The sequence below is a fragment of the Orycteropus afer genome, unplaced genomic scaffold, assembly GCF_000298275.1.
Source record: "Orycteropus afer afer isolate SDZICR_OR568_19922 unplaced genomic scaffold, OryAfe1.0 scaffold00388, whole genome shotgun sequence".
In the NCBI taxonomy this organism is placed as follows: Eukaryota; Metazoa; Chordata; class Mammalia; order Tubulidentata; family Orycteropodidae; genus Orycteropus; species Orycteropus afer.
This window is the reverse complement of record NW_006921975.1, coordinates 701,356-720,857: the sequence shown is the minus strand read 5'-3', so window position 1 is coordinate 720,857 and position 19,502 is coordinate 701,356. Positions and strand designations below refer to the sequence as shown.

The window sequence follows — 19,502 nt, the reverse complement described above, 5'->3', positions numbered from 1 at the left end:
AAAACCAGGTTTCATAATAACCAAAATTGTTTAACAAATTATAATTCCACAAATTGATTAAATATTAGAACTGATATTTCTAAATTCAGAACACAATGTTAATAATTTTACTAGAATGAATTACACACCTTCTCTACTTTCTCCTCTTCTTTTTCCTTCTCTTTTTCTCGTTCATCAATTTTTTCAGAAGACAACACCACCATTGTAAGTTTTCTAACAATCTGCTTAGCTTCCACTATTTCTCGTTTGTGTTCATCCATAATGCAATTATCAGCTGGAAGAAGCTGAAAACAGTTGATCAAAAGTTTATATAACAGCTAATACCAACTTGCATATATAAAAAGCAAATACTATGTACTCTCAATTGATCAAAGTGTAAATAAGAAGTCTAGTCTACTCATGACCATGATTTCCTTTCTAAATAAGTTTCTCTTGGTTACTTTCCTATAAATTGGCAGAGTTAAGTACCTGAATTCTGGACCTCTTAAAATCAGATAGCAGTTCAAAATTTCCTATCTTCTAGCTGCTGGAAGTCCTAAATTAGTATTATACCAGTGATGCTTACCACTGAATTTACTAGCTTGCTCAAGAAAGTAGGCAACTGTTGCATCTAAAATATCACCAGGTTTTCCCTTTAAAGACCAAACTCCAAGTTACAAAGTATTGTATACAAATCTAATTAGGGAGAGGTGAGCAACTAAATTATATAAAGTAGTAAATTTGATTCCTCTAAATGAAAAATCTCAGTTAAGAAAAATTAACACCTTGACATTTCACTTTTAATTTTCTAGATACGTAACTGACTTAAGTCACAAACCAATTTCTACTTTATAACAAACAAGAAAATAGTATGTCTACAGTCAACACACTATTATGACAAAGGTTCGAGTGGAAGAAAGTGAATGTACACATTTCATAAAATAATCCCAATACAAAGAAAAATATAGCCAATAAATCATTATGTAGTGGCTTGTGCTAGGCACTATGGAGCTGTAAAAGAAGTATTCCTATCCCCTAGAAATGTGTAATCTATTTCAGTTGTTAAGGCTAATGCAGAGGAAACAAACAATGAAAGGGAATATGGGAAAATATTACACGTAAACATTTTGGTAATAAATCTACTATCATTTCCGTACTTTCTATTTGTCCTACCAGTCTACACTTGCCTCTAAAGGCATTCACATGTCTCCAAATTCTCCCTTTTCCATATTCTCAGTTTGTATATCATGTCTCCACTCTAAATCTTAAATAGCTTGCTACTCCTGAGAAAAAAATCCAAACTCCTTCCTACGGCATTTAAAGCCCTTCACAATTTAGCCCCAACCCACTTCTCCATCCTCATCTGATCTACCTGCCCTAGGCACCAACCTCTCTGAGCTTCTTCATATTCCCCTCGAGGGATAATGAAGCTCTTTCAAATCATCTGCATTTACACTCAGTTCATTCTGTTTAGAAAGGCTCCCATCACTTAACCCTGGCCAACACCTACTCATTTATCAAGATTCCAGTTCAACATTGCTAGTTTGTAAAAGTGTTACAAAATCTCCTTAGGCAGAGATGCTATCTACTCAGCTCCCACAGCAATTTGTGCAGACCTCCAATATAAAACACACTACCATTCCGACTCATAGTGACCCCTCCTTGGGTTTCTGAGGCAGTATTTCTACGGAAGTAGATTGCCCAGTCTTCCTTCCGAGGAGTGGCTAGTGGGTTTGAACCACCAGCTTTCTGGTTAGCAGTCAAATGCCTCAGGCACTACACCAAAATGGAAAATGTTTCTCTCCCTTGTTACACTATGGTGGCTTCCAAGGCAGATACTAGGTTTCATTCAACACTGTAGCCACAGTAACTAATGATAGGGAAATTAGAAAGTGATTTGAAAGGCAGTGAAGATGATGTGGACAGATTTACATTCACAGATAACATAAAGTAAAACCTAACAAAACAGGAATTTCTACACTACAAACTGAAGTTTTTACTAATTGATAGGTTAAACTGCCAAAGGAGAGGTCCTCTATCACAATCACATACATACTATTCTAGATTATGGTTCCAGCAATAAAAACACAATGTTATTCTTTTATTCCAAAACAAAACTTACTGCCATGGAGTCAAATCCGATGCCTAGCAACACCCATTGGGTTTCTAAGGCGATGTATCTTATGGAAGTAGATTGTCCCATCTTCCTCCCATGGAGCAGCTAGATTTGAACTGCTAACTTTCTGGTTAGCAGTCAAATGTCTTAGGCACTGTGCCACCCTTTTATTACCCAGTAAAAACACAGCAAAAAAATTTAAATATACTAACAGTTTCCCATTTATCTTGAATGCCTAAAAATAACATTTTTGGGAGAAGGAAGAGGTAAGTATCCCATATTTCCCATAATCTGTGTATTACTGAGAAGCCTAAAACAATTGATTAGCTCTTGGCCTCTCTGCTCAAGGCATATGCCTTGTTAGCAATTAAGAAAGAACTTGAACTTCAGATCCAACTCAAACTCTATAAAGTGACCAGAAGGTATCTGATTTCTGTACTTTATTGAAAAAAAAAAAAAGAAATTCATATAAACACAAAGTAATAAGGTATTAAGGCTTCAAAAATTAACACTTTAAAAGCCTAAAACCAACCTTCAAGTACTACATGTCTGCCTACTCCTCCTCCCCACCCCTGGGATGGATAATCAAATCTTAGCAGATCATTTGACTTACGTGTACATAAAGATCATCTAAATCAATAAGATTAAATTGCAGAAGTACTGCTGCAACTCTGTATAAAGATGATGGAGTCTCTCCATTCGGTTCCTTTAAAAAAAAAAAAAGAGTTTGTATTTAGTGCATGAAGTACAACTAAAATTATATCCTTTACCATTAATAACTATTAGATCAAAAATCTCTAGGCCAGTAATACACCTCTCATTTCTCTCCCTGATCATACCTAACATCTGAATTCAGAACAAAGATTATTACATCAACATCCCTTTGCACATTGGAACACAGCTCTGAGGAGCACGAGGAAGTCTCGAGAATGGGCACATTATATTTGCATGCTAATATCTGAATAAAATCTGACAACTGAATAGATTAAGTGTGAGCTTACACAGCACAATATTTAGCCTGGGTTTTGGTTTATGTGTGTGTATGTTTTCTTAACTTGCTTTTTAAAGGAGTTCTCAGTGGAGATGTAAATAGAAAAGGCTGACAACTGTGGAAATGCAGAACCATCTGTGTTTGCTTTATCCTTTTCTCCATCTACTTGGATATCTTGAGTTCTGTATTAAGTATATCTGCTTGTCTGCTAATTTTCCCTTCAAAACAGGTGTCTATAGATATTGTTATTGTCAGGGCTGTTAATTTTCAACTCATGGTGACCCCATGTGATTGAGTAGAACTGCCTCAGAGTTTCCTCGGCTGTAATCTTTACAGGAGCAAATCACCAGATCTTTCACAGAGCTGCCAGGTGGATTCAAATCACCAACCTTTTGGTTAGCTTAACCAATGCACCACCAAGACTCCTATACATATTACAGAAGAATAAATTAACATTTTAAAATATGGCAAAGTCAATTCCAGGCCAGTCCTGAAGATCCTACACAAAAATACAAGGATCTTTGATGCTATCAATTTTAAGAGTATTTTCCCTGCCTTTTAAACTGCTGAGGTCAGATGAATGGATAAAGTGAGGATTACTGGCAAATAAATGGCAAATTAAATGGCCAAATGCAAATAAAAAGCATAGAGTGGCAATACATTATATGCTAATTCTACTCAACACTGAAAATGAGACCTTTGTATGTAAGGCTCCTCCCGTAATTGTGAAGAACATTATACACATAAAATACAAAGCTAACCAAACTAGTATGCATCATATAAGTAAGGCATTCTGCTTCACTATAATTTTTAGAACAGACAAATCATCAAATGTTTGTTTACAAATGGCTATTATCAAAACAATTTCCAATAAAAAGAAATGGTAGTCAGGGTCTCAGATCAAACCTACAATACCTTATTTAACTTCATTACCTGAAATGAATCTACCAGGACTATTCTCATTATTCCTGTTAAACCCAATGAAATGAATCACAAGAGCTCTCAGATTCCCAGGTCACATATCATCTCCCACACGCTGAGTCCCACATTGCTCTTCATAATCCCTGTTCTATTCCTTCCACCATTCTTGAAAGCCTTCCCTAGTATCCAGTGGAATTCATGATCTATCATTAGCAAAAACCCCTGTAGCCCAAACCTCTCCTCAAAATGTTCCCTTTACGTTACTGCTAGAACTGAAAAACCTGGCTCTCCTTAAGAACACCACTCCCACTGTAACCAAGTCAAATGGTTGTTTTACCCCAGACCCCTCACACTACTGGACCTGGAGGAGGAGTAATAGTTTTGCTTTTTATTGTTGCTTCATTCTCCCTCTACCCTTCCTAAAGCCCCTAACTTTATTTTCACATCACTCACTAACTCTCATTGTTGCTGAGATCTAGTTACATTGTCAGAAAAGATACTTTGTATGATTTCAATCCTTTTAAATTTATTGAGACCTGTTTTGTGACCTAACATATGTTCTATCCTGAAAAAATATACATATGCACTAGAGAAATGTACATTCTGCTGTTGCTGAGTAAAGTGCTCTAGACATGTCTATTAGGTCTAGGTGGTTTATAATATTATTTCCTTATTGATCTTGTATCTAGTTTTTCTATTCAATACTGAATGGGATATAGAAATGTCCAATTATTATTGCAGAATTATCTATTTCTCCCTTCAATTCTATTTGCTTCAAACATTATGGGGCTCTGTGGTTTGCTACATATATGTTTATAAATTGTTACATCTTGATCGATTGGCCTTTTATCAATATATAATAATCTTCTTTGCCTCTTGTAAAAAATATGTTTTAAAGTCTATATTGTCCAATATTAGTATAGCCACCCCAGCTCTCTATTGATTAGCCAAAAAACAATGCCATTAAGTCAAGCTCCACTCATAGTGAACCCACTGGGTTTCCAAGGGTTTATCGAAGTGGACTACCTCATCTTTCTTCTGTGAAGTGGCTAACCTTTTGGTTAGCAGCCAAATGCCTTAACCACACACCACCAGAGCTCCTTGATTACTATTTGCATGGAGTATCTTTTCCCATCCTTTCACTTTTAACCTATTTGTGTTTTTTAGATCTAAAGAGTCTCTTATAGACAGCATATTAATGTATTATATTTTTGTATTCAAACTCTGACTTTTAACTGGTAAGCTTAAACTAACTTATGCCATTTTGCTATTTGTTTTCTATGCCTTACATATTTTTTGTTCCTCACTTCCTCCATTACTACCTTATTTACTGTTTGATTTTTTTTTTCTGTAGTGTACCATTTTGATTCCTTTCTCATTTCTTTTTGTTTTAGTTATTTTCTTAGTGGTTACGTTGGAGATTACATCTTAAACTTGTAACAACCTAGTTTGAATACCAACCTCCTCCCTTATATTGTTAGTGTTACAAATTACATCTTTATCATTGGGTATCCATTAACATAGATGCATTTGTCTTTTAAATCATATAGGAAAAAAAGAAGTTACAAACCAAAAATACAATACAGCTTTTAATATTTACCTATGTGGCTACTTAACAGGGTTCTTTATTTAATTTATGGCTTTGAGTTACTATCTAATATCCTTTTATTTCATCTTAAAGGATTCCTTTTGGTATTTCTTTTAGGGCATATCTAGTGGTAACAAACTCCCTCAGTTTTTGTTTATCTGGGAATGTCTTGATTTCTCTTTCATTTTTGAAGGATCATTTTGCAGAATACAGATAACAGAATTCCTTTTTTTTTTTCCCTGCATCATCTTTCTTCTGCGAAGCAGCTGATGGGTGTGAACCACCAACCTCCTGGTTAGCAGTTAAATGTCTTAGACATTATGACACCAGAGCTCTTTTTTTACTAATATATAAACTAATATATTCAGATATTACTTAAATGAAATTACAGGAAGAAGTGGACAACTTTCAGCCATCCTGCTGAAAATCAATTCACTGACTTTTGCCTTATTAAAGAAAGTGAGCTCTAAACTCAGCATTTCATGTGACGACTGTCTGATACGGTTTTGGGGTTTTGTTTTATTTTGTTTTAATTGTGATTTGGGTGAAAGTTTACAGAGTAAATTCACTTTCCATACAGCAGTTCACATATACTGTCTTCATGGCATTTACTACAATTTACCACAATACAACAGCCCCCCTCTCCCACTTCCTCCAGATAGTTACCTCTTCCTGTGTCCATCCCTCCATGCACTCCTGCCCCGAGTTGTCTCCCTGTGCATAAACAGCCCTTCTTTCTCCCATGATTGTTCTCTCCAAGGAGTGTATCTACTTCAGGTAAATGTTCAACTCATATGCCTGCCTTCTGTTTGGCTGGAAGCCAGAGGTGTAGGTTCAATTCCAGACCTGAAGGGCAGCTAGGGGCCATAGTCTCAGTGGTTCCACCAGGCTCTGTCAGAGCAGCACATCTGGTCCCACTTTTTTTTTTTTTTCCAAATGATTTTGAGTTTTGTTCCACATTGTTTTCCCTCTCTATCCAGGATCTCCTACATAGCGCCCCCTCCCCCCAGTGGTTGACATTGGTAGCTGGGCACCATCTATTTCTGGTCTCATAGTCATATAGGCTGTGAATCGCATGGTGTACCAGTCACAAGGACTAATTGTTTCCATGAATCTTTGGTTTTCTTCATTCTTCTTTGCTGTGAATGAGGAAAGACCCATCGTTTCATCTAGATGAGATACAGAATTCCTGAGTGATAGGTTTTTTTTTTCTTTTAGCACTTTGAATACGATCCCACTGCCCCCCAGGCATCCGCAGTTTCTGAGGAGAAATCAGCATGAAATCTTAATGAGGATCCTTTGTACCTGACAAATCATTTCTCTTTTGTTGATTTCAAGATTCTATTTTGACAATTAGACAATGATGTGCCTTGGTATAGATCTCTTTTCAGTTTATCCTTCTTTGAGTTCACTATGCTTCTTGGATGTGTAGATTCATGTCTTTCATCAAATTTGGGGATGTTCTGGCCATTACTACTTAAAATATTCTTTCTATCCATTTATCTATACCCTCTTCCTCTGGTACTCCCCTTATGTCTGTTTGTATGCTTGATGGTATTCCATAGGTCTCTTAGCCTCTGTCCATTTTTATTTCATTTCTTTTTCTGCTCCTCAGATGGACAATCACAATTGGCCTATCTACCATTTCACAGATTCTTAAATGTTCTTCCTGCTCAAATCTGCTCTGGAACCTCTCCAGTGCATTTTTCATTTCAATTATTGCACTCTATAATTTATTATGTTCTTTTTGATTATTTCTCTTTATTGATAATTAGCTACTTGGTTAAACATTTTCTATCCTAGTTTCCTTTGGTTCTTTATCCATGGTTTTCCTCAGTTCTTTGAGCATATTTAATAGAGTTTATTTAAATTCTTTATAAAGTCCAATGTCTAGGCTTCCTTATGGATTTTCCTTTATTATTTTTTTTTCCGGTGACTAACCCAACCTTTGTTTCTTTCCATGCCTAATAATTTTTTGTTGAAAATTGGATATTTGAATATTATAATGTTGTAACTCTGGAAATCAGATTTTTCTTCATCCCCAGGGTTTATTGTTGCTGCTTGTTGTAGGTTGTTGTCCGCCTGGTTAGTGATTTTTCTAAACTATTTTCATAAAGTCTAAATTCTCTGTCATGTATGGCAACTGAATTCTGTGTTCTGTTAGCTTAATGACAATTTTCTTATATTCCATGAATAAAAAAAAAAAAAAGAGAGAGAGAGAGAAAGCTACTCTGCCAGTCATTGCAGACTGGATCTGTGTTCAGGTCCTCCTTCAATGCCTATCCAAACCATTTACAACTCTGCCTTAGCCTTCACTTCCTACTAGCACAGAACTTGAGGCTAGCCAGAAGTGAAAGCTTAGGGACTTCTTAAGCCTTTTCTGAGCATATATCCAGCCCTGAGTATGTGGTTGGCCTTTATGATTTCTCGGTATATGCAGGAGCTTTGAAAAGCTCTTATTTCCTCACATAAGTCCTTTCCCAACTTCTTCCTTTCCAGGTTTTTTGGTCTCTCAATTGCCTGTCCCGACTGTTGTCCTTTGCCCCAGGCTGCTGTGATCAATACTTAGACTTTTAAATGCTTTTGGCAAAAGCTATCCAAGAAGACAAACCAGGCTTGGGAATGCTCTGAGTCAGATGAAACAAAGGCTACTCTTTGCACCAGTCTTCACAGAGCAGCCACACAGGTCAAGGCCCCAACCACAACTCTTTGAGAAAAACTCTTTGCTCCCAGGAGAGTTGGTTTCTGTCTTCATGGCTGCCAATCAAAGGGGTGAATGATGGTAGGCAGAGAGTTTAAAACTCCATAGCATTCTCTTACTACAGACAGCAGCTTCTTTCTTCACCAAGTATTCCTCTGGTTATTGTACATTTTTTATTATATTCCAGGGTTCTATAAAAGATGATTCTGACAATTTTTGCCACAGCTCATTAGTTGCTTTTGTGGAGGGATGGAGACCTGAAGTACCCTACTCCACCATTTTCACTAACATCCTGTTGCTGCCATCTATGGAGCCCTGGGTCACTGACCTTCACTTTGCAATGATTTTAGTTTCTGACTCACTGTCACTCTCTCCAACTCTACTTCTTAATTTTGGGAGATTTTGAAATACATGTTGGTGTTCTTTCCATCATGCTGGCCTCTCAGTTCCATGAACTCCTCTCTTCCAAAGATCTTCTCCTCTATGTCAACCCCTCACTCTATATCATTCACTTTAATATTACCAAAAGCTACATCTCCAAAACGCTGACTTCATGTATCCAACTTCAAGTAAGCTCTGCTTCTCTAGTTCATTCACTCTCCTGAACAACTATTTGCCCTCTAACCTCAGGTAACTCTTCTTAAATCTTCTCTCTCAGCTTATGACTTTACTTTCTACTTCAGTGAAAAAAAGGTAAAGCAACTGTTAGAACTTCTATAAACTATCATCACATCTACCCACCTATCAAAAACTGTACCTAATATACACTACCTTACTACCTATTATTATAAATTAATTCTCTCTGCTCCTATTTCAAGTCAATGCCTCCCCTTAAGACTCCAATTTCTCTATCCTACTCAAGAACAATGCTCCAATAATTCTTTCCTGGTTCTCTGGTATCACCAGTTTTCCCCCTTTTTATTCAATTATTCCCATCAGCATACAAGTGTTATCCCTCCTATCTTTGAAGAAAAAAAAAAGTATTTTATTTGACCCCACTTCCTCTTCTAGCTACCACTCAATTTCTCTGTTCTCCTGTGCAGCAATTCCTTGATACCTACCCACTGCCATCGAGTCATAATGACCCCCACTGGATTTCCAAGGTGGCAAATCTTTACGGAAATAGAATGCCTCATCTTCCTTCTGTGGAGAGGCTGGTTGGTTTGAACCACCAACCTTCTGATTAGCAGTCAAATGCCTTAGGCACTGCACCACCAGAGCTCCTTAATTCCTTGATAGAGTTTGTCTACTCTCACTATATTCAAATCTGCTCTTCCCATTGTCTCAAAATACCATTCCAACATCACCAAAATGGCTAGCTCTGACCTCCCAATGGTCAATTTTCAATCTTCATTTATATGAACCATAAGTGATACTAACACAGTTGATCATTTTCCCCTCCATTTAACTTCCAAGATAATACATTCTCTGTTTACCTCCTATCTTACATGTTGCTCCTTCTCAACTTCCTTTCCTGGCTCCTCCTCTTCTCCCAGACCCCTTAACACTGGAGTGTCCCAGGGCTCAGTCCTTGTGTTACCACCTCTTATCTGTCTCCATTCCTTGATGATTTTATCCAGTGTCCAAACTTTAAATAACATCTACATTCTTTTGACACCCTTATTTCTATTCCTAGCCCAGACCTTTCTCCTGAATACCAGATCCATATATCCAACCATTTACTCAACATCTCAACTTAGATATCTAACAGACATCTCCAACTTAACATGTTCAAAACTGAATTCCTGATTCCCATCCCTAACAACCCTGGACCCATTCTACCTGAAAATTTCCCTATCTGAGTTGATGCCAATACCTTCTTTTTAGCTGTTCAGTCCAAAAACAACTTTAGACTATTCCTTAACTATACTTTCTCATACCAATCACCACCAAATACTATTGGCTCTAACTTCAAGATATATCCAGAATGTGATAAACTTCCACTGCTACCACAATCAGATTGACCCTTTAAAAATCTAAGTCAACTTGCACTTGTACATTCGTTGTTTCTCTCTCTTTCTCTCTCTCACAGCCCCCACTCATGTTACCACTGGAGGTAACGATTAAACTCTTTACTCTTTTTTAAAAAAAAAACTCACTGCCATCCAGTCGATTCCAACTCATAACAACTCCCATTGGCTTTCTGAGGCAGTAAATCTTTATGGAAGTAGATTGCCCCATCTTCCTTCCATGGAACAGCTGGTGGGTTTGAACCACCAACCTTCCGGTTAGCAGTCAAATGCCTATGGTACTGTGCCACTCTGATAGTTGGTAATTAATGGGGGGGGAGCATTTGTCCTGCCTTTCCAGTAGGAACTGCATGTACTCCAGGATAACCAACAAGCCTGAGCTGGTAAGAGATGGCTCATCTTAACAGAAGAATGACATCAATAATGTAGAACGCATGATAAAATATATCAATAATTTGGAACCCCTAAGCATATAAGTGTTCTCTCATCGTTCTGTTATGCAAAAGGTCACTATGAGGTGGAACCCATTCAACAGAATCTAACAACAAAAAATAATTGATTCAAGCAAGGCTCACCCATGAAATCTATACCATATAAATGTTAGGTTAAGAAAGGTTGGATATTGACATGGCAGCAAAATATCAACTTGCAGATAACTTGCTGTCATTGCCAAGATGGCATATAAATGTATAATGGAGGGAATTGACAGCCACCAACTTATTGAACCATTAAAAGTGAAACTGACACTAGATGTTACGCAATGTGAAACATAAAACACAACCTATAAAATATTTTTGCCACTCAGTATTGTACCTGAACATTATCAAGCCTCCAGACCTAACTCACAGTATATAAAAAATACAAGAGACACAGAACAAATTAAACAAGCATGAAAAAGCAATTAGATAAATCCAAAAGGTGGAGTCTTCTAAAGGAATGGTCTTCAACAACGAATGTGATTAAAGGAAAGGGGTGCCCTATTCTAGATTAAAAAAAGACTGAAGAATCATAACAACCAAATACAATGTGTAGTCTCTGATGGGATCAAAGTTTGAACAAACCAGTTGTAAACTGCATTTGGGGGCAATCTGGGAAATCTGTGGTCTGAGCTGATAGTAAGGAATTACTGTTTATCTAGTTAGGTATGAAATTGGTGTCATGGTTATATAGAAAAACGTCCTTATTTTTTAAAAGCGCAAACTATGGTATATTTAGGAGAGCGCTTTCATGATATGTGTAATATAAATTAATATTTTTAAAAAGTATGGCAGCACATTAATAAACTTAATCCTAGGTGATAGGTTATGGATATTCACTACACTATTCAATTTTTCTGTATGTTTGAAAATGTTCATAACAAAAGTGAAAAAGTAAAAGAGAACCGAAAATAGAAACTAAGTAAGGTCCTATCACTCTGCTCAAAATTTTCCACTGGCATCATTCAGTAGCCAAGTCAAAAACCTTACACCAGCTGACAAAGCCCTACGTGATCTGTTCCCTCATCTTTGATCTTATCTCCTACTTCTCTCCCACTCAATCACTCTAATTCAGCTACACTGTCCTCCTTCCTGTTCCCAAATACACAGATATGCCCACTCTAGGGCCTCTGAACTGGCTGTTTCCTTTGCCTAGGGGCTCTTCCCCAGATATTCACAGTTTACATCTTCACATCCTTCAAGTCTTTGTTTAAATCTTACCTCCTAAATGAAGTCTATTCTCACTATTCTATTTAAAATTACAACCTACCACTCCAACAGTCCCAATCTTCCATATCCTGTTCTATATTTTCTTTTTTGTCACATCATACTGATCACTTTCTAACACACCATCATGTAATTTACTTAGATTGTAAGGACCATGAAGGCAAGGATTTCTGGGGGTTTTTTTTGTTGTTTTTTTTTTTTTTGTTTTGTTTTGTTTTTTTTACAGAGATAGCCACAGCACCTAGAACAGTGCCTCACACACAACAGGCAATCAATCAATACTTCTTAAATGAATGAATTTGGGGTGTAACAGAGCCTAACCATGGTACCACGATTACTGCTATTATTGTGTTTTGAGTCTAAATATCAAAGGGCTATGACATGGGTGAGAGCAATTATTTCCTTTCTCTTTCTTGTTGCAAGACAGCTACAGCCAAGTTTGTTTTGTAGTGCTCTCATACTTTCTAAGACTCCATTCTCCCTGTCCCTTGTATGGTTCCTCATGCTGTCCCTAAATCCTCTCTTGTAGCAATTTCCTTAATAGGAGAACAGAGTAGATGTGGCTGCCCTATCCTCCAAAATGTTCATATGCTCTAAAACTGCCTAAATTTTCCATCATCCTTCTAAGTCACAGTATCCAGTACATCTGATTACAGCTGGAAGCTAGAATAAAATGATTCTTACTGACATGAAAATTGGAATGATGAGCTCTGCCTAGAAGTACTAGCATTAAAAAAGGAAGCCTGTTAAATCCAAATAATTCTCAACTGGTCAGAATATGGGTTGAGGCTGAGAGGCTGACAGAGAGAAGAAGGGTGGAGTTAGGCCCTTTGTAGAAAGACCATACATGCCTAGGAACCTATTCCCAAGGTTAGATGCTCTAAGCAGTTCTTGATTTTCATAGTTTTCCTTACTTTACCTTCCAAACCACAAATTATCTAAATTCTCCCCTTACCTTCAGTGGCCCTTAAAACTGCACAGCCTCATAGCTCTGACAACAGAAACAAGGGAAAATGGTGTTGCACAAGAGCAACACAGGAGTTACTCTTTCAGAGAACAAGTTATTTCTAAATCAAATGCTTCTTGCTTGGGTACTACTTATATAAGAAAAATGCTCACAAAAAATATTATTTAAATATTGTCAACCACTCTATTTTCAGCTCAAGAATATTTATATTATCATGAGGAATATTTTCATATATAAAGAATTTTTCAATTCTAAAACACACATTCAACTAACAGTACTTGATTTTATACAGTAGGTCATCATTATTCACTGTGATCTGCTCTGAAAGTTAGTCTCCAAAGCCCTAACTTATATTCTAATTCATCATGCCCAAGTCAAATTTTAGCCACCTTGTCACTTCAGCAGTTGGCTTAATGTTTCTAAACCCAAAGTAATTATAGTGCCTTCAAAAACTTAATGGAATACTTGACTCTCTCTTTCCCTTAATTAAGAGTATGCTCCTTTAATTTTTGAACAAAAATGAAGGTGTAGTGAATTTGCCCAAAAAACCTACCATGTGTCTTGTTTGGGCCTCAAAGTGCTATATACGTTTAAGCTCTGATCTGCTTTCTCGTCTATCTTCTGGAACATCCCAGGGAATGGAAAATGAAAGTAGACACAGAAACAGTAGGTGATGTATTATTTGAGAATCCTAAAAGGAATCCTCTTACAAGCTTAACTTAAATTCCAAGGGGTCAAGAATAGATACTCCTCCTCTTCAGAGCATGTCCTGTGCCTAGCAAAGCAACACCATATAATAAACACTCAATAAATACGTATTTCTTGACTATTGTATCATCCTAAGCAGACAGACAAATAAGTAGAGTTACACCAAAAGGACAATGGAGGCCTTATTACATTAAAATCTTCCAAAATATCTACTAACTAGAGTATTATCTTCCTAAAACACAGATCACTCATTTACATTTAGTGAGTTTTACTAGGCTAAGCAGAAAACTAATCTCTAGAAATGAGTAAAACATAGAACCTGATATAAATTGCATATAATCTGACAAAAAAGATAAGACATAGTTTATTCTAACATAACATGATAAGCAGTAGAAGCAGTGTCCAGTCCTGTGAGAATACAGATTAAGAAGTGAATAATTCTGCATTGGTGACCTGTCAGTCATATCTTTACAGAACAAGTTATCACTCGATCTTAAGGAACAAACAGGAATTCACAAGATGAAGAAAGGAGAGGTGAGAGGATTGGGTAAGAATAGTTCTCTAGTTATAAGGAACTGCATAAATAAAGGTTCACACAACAATACCTATACCTAAGTTCAAGAAATGGCTAGGTATCTGATGACTAGAATATAAGATCTGAGAAAAAAATATATATGATTAATGAGGCTGGAAAGGAAGTACAGGGCTAGATTGTCAAGAGCTTTTACTACCACATTCAGGAATTTGACTTTCATCCTACAGGCAAAAGATTTTGAATGGTGAAGTGCCTCAATTATATCTCTTTTAGAAAGTAACAGTAGCAATAATATGGAAGATGAATTGAAGGAGAAATAACGAGCCATAGAGAATAGTTACACATCTATTGTAGTGGTTTAAATGGAAAATGATGTAAGATATGCCTCAAATATGTATTCATATCCATAAAAATTTGAATGGCTACTGTTTATACAATACAATCCTAACTCTTAACACAGCATTATATCCCTTAACAAACAAGCCTAACTTTCTACCTTTGATTCTTGCCCCTTCTTTTATCCACAGCTAACAATTCAGCCATATCAGATCATATACCATTCCTTCAACATGCACGTACATTCACACCCGCACATTCACTCTCACATTGTTTGTTACTTCTGGATAGAAAACTTTCAACAAACTCCTACTCATCCTTCAATAACCAAATTAAAGGTGGTCAATGTCTATAAAATATTCCCTGACGCTCTCTCTCCCAAGGCAAAAATTAATCATGCTTTCCTCTAGGCTTTCACATCACATCATTCATACCACTGACATACTACTTATTACATTCTACTGTTAGCTATCCATTTATCTATCTCTCTGCTAGAATGAGCTGAAACCAATTAATTACAAATAAAATTCAAAATTAAATTGTACATATAAAATCATAAGATTAACCTGTGTGTGTGTGTGTCTCTCTCTCTCTGTGTGTGTGTGTGTGTGTATATATATATATATATGTACATATATATATGTTTTTTATTACCTGATAAAACTTGAATTTGAACCCAAGAATATGACACAGTGTTTGCGGTTCACACATACTCATGTAAGATTCTAATAAAGATATAAAGAAGTCATCGTGTTCTGGCCTGCATTCAAACACTTCTAAAATGACATCCAAAACTCTATTGGGATCCAGATTAAAGCATCCTGCAACAGATGAGATATACACAAATTCAAAAGTGATTATACATCATTTCGAGTAAAGCCACATTAACTTTAAGGGATAACTTATATAGCAAGATTTAAAACAATGTTTTTAAAACAAAACAACTTATTTTGTACATTTGTTTCCCCTCCCCCAGAGGGACATCTTCATAACTTTCTATATCAAGTCCAGGCCCCACATTCTACAGATGAGAAATGTAACTTGCCCAAGATTACAAAGTGAGTTAAAGACAGGGCTGGAGCTCAGGACTTGTGACACTAAGTCTAGTAAACTTTCTTCTATGCCACACTGTCTCATTAGTTCTTAATTTCACAGGCTAGTGAAAGAGATCCATATTTTTAATTCTTAAAATATGAAAATCAAACAATGCATTATACAAATTAGGCAACTAAAGTTTTATTAAATCTTTATGTAAAAGTATTTGGAATACTGATAAACAGTTCAGGTTCATGAGAGTGGACCACCATTTTTAAAGTCATTTTAAAATTTATCTTACATATATACAACAGAGCTACACAATATAATTTTACCACTGCTTTCTATTTGTATTTATGGTTTTTTACAAATTCTAAAGGGAAAACCATTTACTACTGACACTAAAGAAATGGGAGGGTACAAGGGAGTTGGGAATACAACAAAGGAATGCAGATGACACAAGTAAAAGGGGAAAGAAGCAGACAACCCAAGGGTATCAGGAAAAGAAAGGGAAAAAAACACTGAATAGATACTCATGATCACTTATCCTTTCTAATCTCCTACAGTTAAGTTAAAAAGGGCTGAGGGGCATAGATTTGATAAAGATTCCTACCAGCCACCCTACTGTTAATATATTATTATTATTATTATTATTATTATATGCATTTGGCTTCAGCTATTATCATAATTTCATTATAGTGCAGTCACATCATATATGCATTCACTTTATTAGAATTCAACCATTTACACACAAGGAGAAAAATAGAGAAATAATTGAAATAATATAGGCAATTCTACCCATCATTCTGCTCAACAACACATATGCTTATGACCAAGAGTGAACTTAAGATATGAACCTGCTGTTCTCTTAATTTATGTCAGTTTCCACATGCCTCACATCAAGCTACATGGAATTCCAGTATTACAGATTATTTTTCATTACACATAGCCCCTAAATGCAAATTAACTACTTCACTGGAGTAAGCAAATAAACACTGATTTCTTCTGATGCTGGAAGAAAAAAAGAACTGTACTGAACTTCATGAGAGATATCTGGTACCTTACAAATGACTTACAGGATTTTTCCAAGAAAATTCTTACATAAGCTATTTATGCCCTGACCTGTTTGTAAGAAGAGATTTCCAGAGTTACATCTAAGTCCACATTTGTTGTTGTTGTTGTTATGTGCCATCAAGTCAGACTCAACTCATAGCGACCCCTCGACCCCTCCTTGGGTTTCCGAGGCAGTATCACTACGGAAGTAGATTGCCCAACCCTCCCTCTGAGGAGTGGCTGGTGGGTGTGAACCACCAGCCTTCTGGTTAGCAGTCAAGTGCCTTAGGCCCTATGCTACCAGAGCTCCTAGTCCACGTTTAGTCATACTAAATGGTATAAACCTAATGTCTGATTCACAGTATCTTAGCAATCACTTAGAAAAACAAACTTTTCAAGTACAGGAACTATTTTTTTTTCCTCTTTAAGAGATCCAAATTTCAGAACATGTTTTCTCCCATTTCTCATACTATGAGAATAAAAGGACTAAAGCAGTGATCATGTCTTACTAAAAGGTGCTCCAGATTTCATAAGCTCTCCAAAAATATTTCTTTAAGTTTCTGGGAAGAAAACGTCTAAATATTCTGCACCCTTGTTCCCCAAATATATCAGTAAGGTCTATCAAGGCAAAAGTGACTCCAAAATAGCAACTACAACTCTCATATGCTGCTAATGGGACTTTAAAATGGTATAATCACTTTGTAAAATTGGCTGTTTCTTAAAAAGATAAACATATAGCCTTCAATTCCCAGGTATTTATCCAAAAGGAAGAAATGTCTATGTCCACACAGATTTGTACACAGATATTCATATCAGCTTTATTTCTAATAGGAAACACCTGCAGGTGTCCATCAGCATGTAAATGGATAAACAAATTATAGTGTAATTGCAGAATATACAATGGAATACTGTTCAGCAATAAATAGGAAGGAATGATTAATTCATACAACAACATGGAAGAATCACAAAATAATTAGACTGAATAAAATAAACCAGACCAAAAAAAGTTACACACTGTATGATGCCTTTTGTAAAAAGGACTCTAGAGAATGCAAACTAATCTTTAGTGACAAAAAGCACATTGGTAGTTGCAGGGGGAAGAGAAGGAATGAGGGAAGATAAATTACAAAAGAACAAGAGGAAAATGGAAATGTTTGTTATCTTTATTGTGGTGATACTTTCATAGGTATGTATATAATATTAAAAGACAAACTGTATATTTTAAATATCTGAAGTTTACTGTATGTCAGTTATTACCTCAATAAAGCTGCAAGAATGCCTTCAAATTGCTTTAATACTGACAATAGCTTATGAAAGTAAGATTCAGCAAATTTCCCCAACTTACTACTTCTCCTGTATTTATTAAATAGAGAAATTAAATTACTAAATAAAAATAAAGAACAGTCAAGATATCAGTATCCAGATGGCAGAATAGGAAGCTCCACACTCCCCTCCTCCCACAGAGAAAAGTGGATTAAAAAAAAATGCAGCACTTGCCTTGTCAGAACACCGGTGAACAGTCAGAAGACCACGGCAACAGGGCAAGGATTTATAGAATGTTTGAAAAAGTGACTAAGCTAACAGACTACCACAGTCTTCAACAATAAAAGAGAGAATAAAGAAAAAAGGAAGAAAGAAAGAAATGTAGCAATCACTGAGGAAGGGAGGAGTACTTGAGTTATAGTACCACTGTATTATATTACTCAAATGTACCATTTTATACACACACACAAAAAAAAATCATAAGACATACAGAGAAACAGGAAAGGATGGCCCATTCAAAGGAACAAAAAATAAACCAACAGCCCCATCCTTCAGGAAGATCAGGTACTGGACCTACCAGATAAAGATTTTGAAACAACTGTTTTAAATATATTCAAAGAACTAAAGAAAACTATGGACAAAGAACTAAAGGATACCAAGAAAACAACATGTGAATAAAATGAGAATACTAACAAAGAGAGAAAAATTATAAAAAGAAACCAGACACAAATTCTGGAGCTTAGAAAAATAACTAAAGTAACAAATTTACTAGCGGGGTTCAAAGGTAGATTTGAACTGGCAGAAGAATCAGCAAACTTGAAAATAGGACAACTGAAATGACCCAGTCTGAAGAAAAGAAAGAAGATTAAATTAAAATGAACAGAGCACAAGAGAGCTGTGGAGCACCATTAAATGAAATAATATACACATTATGGGAGTCCCAGATGGAGGGCAGAAAGAACATCTGAGGAATTAATGGAAAAACTTTCCAAACCTGATCAAACGTATTAAATTTGTACATACATGAAACTCAACAAATTCCAAATAAGATGAAACCAAAGACATTCATGCTGATATAATATAATCAAAGTGACAAACCCCAAAGATAAAGAGAACAAATTTAATGCAACAACAAAAGTGAACTGTCATATACAAGAGAACCCCAAGAAGACCAATTGTCAATTTCTCCTCAGAAACCATGGAGGCCAGATGACAGTGGGGTGACAAAGCACTTAAAGGAAAAGACTGTCATTCAAGAATCTTGCACTCAGCAAAACTGTTGTTCAAAAACAAGTGTGAAATCAAGACATGTCCTGATAAACAAAATCTAAAAGAGTTCATTACAACCAGACCTACCCTAAAAAAAATGCTAAAAGGAATCCTCCAGTTTGAAAGGTGAGGACACCAGATAGTATAGCCCGAAGGCATATGAAGAAATAAAGGCTTCCAATAAAGGTAATTTTAAGGGCAAACATAAAGGCAGTTTTGCCATATTTTTTGGTTTATAACTATATTTGTTATGTCCTACATAATGCTTCACACGATAAAAAGCACTGAAACAAGGCGGGCTTGTGCTTACTCACTGATCTGCACTGAACACGTTCCCTTGTTACCCTACCGAGAGGGACCAGGTCTT

The 19,502-nt window shown here is 36.1% G+C and overlaps 1 protein-coding gene across 1 annotated transcript in view; it reads right to left on the bottom strand.

The window, feature by feature from the left end:
* THOC2 (THO complex 2) overlaps nt 1-19,502 on the bottom strand; it is a 150,492-nt gene that overhangs the window by 80,650 nt on the left and 50,340 nt on the right. The window contains exons 8-10 of the mRNA XM_007953366.1: nt 15,170-15,336; nt 2,709-2,801; nt 129-284 (exon numbers count right to left, since the gene is read on the bottom strand). Of these exons, the coding sequence (XP_007951557.1) occupies nt 129-284; nt 2,709-2,801; nt 15,170-15,336 (416 nt within the window). The remainder of the gene's footprint in view (nt 1-128; nt 285-2,708; nt 2,802-15,169; nt 15,337-19,502) is intronic.